A 6,000-nucleotide genomic window follows, 5' to 3' on the forward strand; every position below is an offset into this window, starting at 1 on the left:
CTCTTTTAGAGGAGGCACCTGGAGGAAGGCCTTAGACGATGAGTGTAGTTTAATGATAGGTTCATGCCAGGAGAGGTGCTCTGTCAAGTATTGTGGTCCCAAGCCATGTAAGACTTCATAGGTCAAAGGTTTGTAAACATACAGGCAGCCAGTGCAAGTGAACCAAAATCAATGTTATGTGTTCGGATCTTTTTGTCCCTGTTTTCAACCCGGCTGCCACATTTTGCACAAGCTGCAGCTTCTGAACAGGCTTCAATGGCAGCCCCACGTAGAGCACATTGCAATAATCTAACTTGAAGGTTACCAAAACATAGGTCACTAAAGCCAGATTATCCCTGTCCAGATAAGGACATAGCTGGGCCACCTGAGCCTCAAGTGACAAAGGTGGCTCCCCTAATCTAGAAAAGGTGGAAACCTTGAATTCTCTTAGGCTGCATCTGATCTTCTTGGATACTCTGTACAAACTGGAAATATTAGCACTGTTAGGGCAGTGGTCCCTCTGCTGGTCTTGAGGCCCTGGCAACTGCCCAACCTCATCACCCATGTGGGGCTCTTTGCAGAATTTGTGAAATTTCCCATACAGAAGAGACTCTATGTAAGGAATTTGTCTTGAGTGAAACAGCATATCATTTCTCCCCTATTAGAGCAAGGAATACTTCTGTAACATTTGTCAGGTGCACTTCAGGCATACATAATCAAACACCGCTTAGTGAAAAATAGATGCAATAGAAGAAAAAGGAATTCATATTTTAACTGCCATCAGGTAAGATCATGCTGGCTTGTCCTATGTGATAAAGTAAGTGGCACCACAAATGTATCCTAAGTATCCTCTTTTCTATAAACAGAGCACAAGTATACATATTAGGGCAAGTGCTTTAAGGTCTGAGGTTGGAAGGAAGAGTGTTGCTCTACTGTTTAGAACATTGAAAGTACACAGCACTCTTCCAGCATCCATACAGCATTGATCCTAATACCAATGGTGGCAGCCAGGTTGGCTGACATTGAATCCTTAACTGCATATACTTGCCTTTGAAGCCACACTATTTAACAAATTTTAATGAATTTATAAGGACAAGTAAATAGACCTAACATTTATCCCAAAGGGTTTTAGAATCCTAAATTGAAAAATTACAAAATGGTGACCAACTGAAATTTATTTTGGGCAGCAACACAAACTAGGGTTGGGCAAACTCACCCATGTCTGATTTGTTGGATGCTTGCCCCATTGCCCCTGCCATCCACACCCCCTCATTGAGCTGAATGAGCATCTTTTGCAGCTCAGCTTGGCTCGAGCACTCAGCAGCTGTCCACCCACACTTGGGAAACTGCGCATTGCCTCCCTCTGCATAAATGGTGGCCATAAAGGCCCATTTACGCAACGGTGATGGCATGAACACTCCATTTGCACCTTTGTTCTCTTGCATAAATGGGGCCTTTATGGCCACCATTTATGCAGTGGGGGAAAACATGCAATTTTCAGAGTCTCCATTGTGTGCAAAAATAGAGGCTCTGGAAATTGTGCAATCCCCCTCCCCCCAGTAGCGGGCATAAAGGCCCAAATAATGCAGTGAGGGGAAATATATACTTTACGAAACCTCCATTGTGGTGCACAATGGAGGCTCTAGACAAGGGTGGATGACTGCCAAGAGTTCATTGGGGCCTCACAAGCACTCAAGCAGGGGTCCATGAATGTGCCACTGGCACTCAACTAACCCAGTCACCTGGACATGGGGGAGTCCATATGACTTCTGGACTTTTGGGCACTTGCAACATCCCTAGTATGTACGAAATAAGTTCTGAAACTAAATATGATAGTCATAGCGCATTAAGTAACAGATAATATGGTTTATAAATCAATCTTCTGTGACACTGTAATGCTGAGAAACTGGAAATAATATGATCCAAAATGGCTGCCAAAATCACTACATCTTAATTAAAATGAATGGTCATGGAATCCTATTATTTTGTCTCTACTGTATTTTCTTCTTCTTCTTTATTTACCAATAGTTATCCTTAATGAAACTACACATTTATGTGCCCTTAACTGTCACAGTTTTTGCTCCAGAGATAAGTAGGAAGATTTTTATAACGCGCAACAGGAAAAGAAGAAAAGCTTGACCTAAGAAGCTGTCATTTAAGTCATTGCTGCTGACTTTAGGTATCTTCAAAGGAAATATTTAACATGCCAATATAAAAGCAGATATAAAAACAACTGGAAGTTGAAAGGAGTTGTTCTAATGTAATATCATATGCTATTTCTGTAGTTGTGAACCATTCATTGTGGTTTTGATTATAAAATGATGCATGCATTTCATTTTTAATTGAGCTGTGGTGGTTTTGGAAGCTATTTGGATGATAAATTTCCATATCCTCAGCATCACAGTGAAGCAGAAGTCTGGTATGTACCCCAAACTATTTAATGCTTGATGACTACTAAGCAATATAAGAGTAGGTTGATGTCATGAAATAGTTGCTCTATAACTATGTTCCAAAAGTTGTCTCTTAGTTTCAATATAGATATATATATAGAGAGAGAGGGAGAGAGAGAGAGAGATGGGTTCACTGCTACACATTCGTATGTGGTTGTCATTGACAACTTGAGTTGCACACAGATCTCTTGAGTACAAGAGGATCTTCAATATTTGCTTGAGTTAAATTTGTTTGATCTTCTTTGGAACACTATTTATTTTCAAGGGGGAAAGGAGAGTCCCTTGATAGGGAATGGGGGAGTAATTCTAAATGCTAAATAGCCTGGATTCAAAACGAAGGTAGAAAAAACAAGGAGATACTAGTTATTTAATGAAATGGCGCTGTACTTAATTTTGTACAGGAACTTTTAGAAGGCTGAGGGAAGGTACCATAAAGATGATATGATGTATTTTAATTGATTTTCTTTGCAATTTCTTATAAAACACTGCCATGCAGTTAAAACAACATGTTGTTTTAATGTCTTGGTTTATTATATTTGAGACAATAAAATCAAGACATTAGAATTACTAATAACTATATGATGTCTCCCATTTCAGTGCACAAATAAGTCCTGAGGAGTTTAATAAAGGTAGAAAAAATAGATGTTGCTTAGAAAGCAATTATTATTCACCAACACCAATTAAACAAATGGGGTGGTTACATTCATTGCTAGGTAGAACAAGGGCAGTAGCTAATGTTATCATTCCATTCCACAAACATCAGAGAGGGAAAAGGTGGGAAATTAAAATGGTGGCTAGACCAAATCACCTGGCACTGGTTGGAGCATTGGGCCAGAAGATATGTTTCTAAAGAGGTTCCAAGGGTGGTGCTAGCCCAAAGCAGGTGTTGGGGCCTCAGCAGCTGCTCAATGATACTGGCTGCTGAGGCCAGCTCTGGGTGCACATCTGGATAGAAGTGGACTTCAGGGATGGCAGTACAGGTTGAAGATAGCATGATCCTTCAAAAAGCAGTTTGGGCATGTGATTCTTGCATTTATTTTTTGTCAATGTCTGATTTGTCATAAAACTGTTAAACTGAGGAGTAGAAGAAACTTCCAGGCCCAAAATCAGGTGTAGTGGAAAGTTTATTTAAGATCTCTGCCAGATGTAGATAAATAGGTGACAGTATATAAAGATATATCTTCATATATGTGTATACATATACTTGTACCCATCAAAGAGCTGTAATAATTCGTAACCCATATGGTGATGTTGCAATTGCACTGATGTATCAGAGTGGGCATGAATCTACAAATTGGATAGACATAAAAAGAAGCAAGGGAGCAATATAATATAAAGTCATGCCTGTTGAGAGGGAGAAAGCCTAGCCTAGCTCCATGCTCACATGTTCTTCCTCCCCTCTCACCCTGCAACATGGCTGTAAGGAAGAGTTCAGAATTTTTCACTTCCGCTTTTATTTAACTGTGGCTTGTCAAGCTGTTGTTAATCTTAACTATGTTTCTTTGAAACAAGCCAACTTCAAACTTTGGCTTATGAAGCTGGCTTGTTTCAAGAAACCATAATTAAGATTAACCTCAGTTTAGTGTTTGGGTGGCAGACTAAGCTGCAGATGATATGAAACCTTCCTGTCTCCTCCTCATGGCTATGCTGGAAGATGGGAGGAGTGGGGAGGGAGTGCACACACATGGGAGAGAGCTAGCTGTGCCCTTCACAATGCACCATAGTTTATCATGAAGTCCAAATGCAGCTGCTCTCTGTACAGAGAAATGCAGTTTGATATTGCCGTTGTTTTCCAGCTGAGAAAGGGGACCAAAAACATTCCAAAGAAATTTTCACTGTTCAGGATCAGACAAAAGGCCCAACCTGAGAAGTTCTGCAGTCAAAGGGTCAAGGCAGATATGTTTAACTAAACCTCACTTGGCCTCTCTCTGTCTTCAGTTTTCAAAAAGGGAGTGATGTTCACGGGAGAGCATTTCCAAATGATTTTCCACATGAAAACTGGCCTGCTATATTTCCCCCACACAAGTACTCTGTCACCTCAATTAAAACTGTTTGCATTCTCTCTCTCTCTCTCTCTCTCTCTCTCTCTTTGTGTTATTCAACTGAATGTTAAAAGGTGACCAACAATACTGAAGGATTTCATGACAAAAACATTCAAAGCCTCCTTTAAAATGGAATTGTGTTAGTTAACAGAAAGCTAGCTCCTACTATCAGTTTGGTTTCTTGCTAGTTTCTTTCATGAGGTTTACTGAAGATAATAGAGATGGATCCAAATCAAAATCTTAGGTAATAAATAATGCTGAAGTAAGGAAATTTACTCTAAAATGCACGTGTAACTTTGGAGTGTACCCTCTCCCTTAGTTGTTGCATCAACAATAACATACACTTAATAAAAATGTTTTTTCCCCTTTTTTCCACACCTAGATGCTTTTGTCGGAGGGGTCATTGGCCTCATATTTGCTTACATTTGCTACAGACAGCACTACCCTCCATTGGGTAACATGACTTGTCACAAGCCTTACGTCAGCCTCCTAGTTCAGACATCGCTGAAGAAAGAAGAGACACCTACAGCAGACAATGCTACCAGCCTGCCTCTAGAAGGGATAACAGAAGGTCCAGTATGACTAATACACATGCAGGATGAACTTTTAGCCCTTTCATACATTCCGCCAATCCAAACTGGTCTCTCTGCATAATTAATGTCTCTTAACTGCTGTGATTCTGCCATAGTCTCCTCTTACTTTTACCGATCTTTTTCTTTCCGCTCATATACTTTTGTCCTTTGTTGTTTGTCACCCCACCCTATTCACTTTTTTTTAATTCACAAAAAGAATGTTTCCGATAAAAGCCAATATTACTTAAGGAGGACAGAGCTTAGATCTTATGTTGTTAATTATGACCCACTACTTGCATAACAACATTATTTATACAGCACTTTGAATGTGCAGAGTACTTTACAAATCACTCCTTCATTTATCCTCACAACAGCTCTATGGAATAGGTCATTATTATTCCCATTTTTTAGATGGGCGACAGCGGCTGGAAGGGAAAGACCTGCCCAAGGCCACCCAGTGCAACTGTGACTGAGCAAGAATATGGACATGGACTAGGACCAATTCTTACTCCCATGGACTATATTGGCTGCAAAGCTGTTATTAATGCCTTCTGCTGAAAAGTGAGAGACATTCTGAGACTGACTTCATACCTACACTCCCTGGAGACATTCAACATATATCAAACGGGTTTATTTATTTTCTATCTCATAACTCTGTATGGAATTACAACAAGCTTCTGTTTATCTCTCAGTTGTCTAACACATAGCAGCATGACGATTTTTTTGTGCTGCCCATCGACTTTGGCAGGGTTATTCCAAGTAAGCTATAATGAAATAATGGTTTTAAATGTACAAAAAGCATGGGAGCCAGACAAGGCCAAGATTGCAGGCTTAAGTCATTCCTGAGGAGATGTCGACAGCACAGTTATGCAATGCTGTTGAAACTGTCAGCTGGCAATAACATATTTTGAAATGATCACTTGTACACTCATTATTAACACATTTAGTGTGTGTGTG

The 6,000-nt window shown here is 40.0% G+C and overlaps 1 protein-coding gene across 1 annotated transcript in view; it reads left to right on the forward strand.

Moving 5' to 3' along the window:
- Window positions 1-5,614, forward strand: part of PLPP4 (phospholipid phosphatase 4) — a 117,861-nt gene extending 112,247 nt beyond the window's left edge. The window contains 3 exon segments of the mRNA XM_063131587.1: window positions 4,854-5,042; window positions 5,455-5,501; window positions 5,503-5,614. Coding sequence (XP_062987657.1) covers window positions 4,854-5,042; window positions 5,455-5,501; window positions 5,503-5,601 — 335 coding nt within the window. The 3' untranslated portion in view covers window positions 5,602-5,614.
- The last annotated feature ends 386 nt before the right edge of the window (window positions 5,615-6,000 follow it).

This window comes from Elgaria multicarinata, chromosome 8 (genome assembly GCF_023053635.1).
Source record: "Elgaria multicarinata webbii isolate HBS135686 ecotype San Diego chromosome 8, rElgMul1.1.pri, whole genome shotgun sequence".
Lineage (NCBI taxonomy): Eukaryota > Metazoa > Chordata > Lepidosauria > Squamata > Anguidae > Elgaria > Elgaria multicarinata.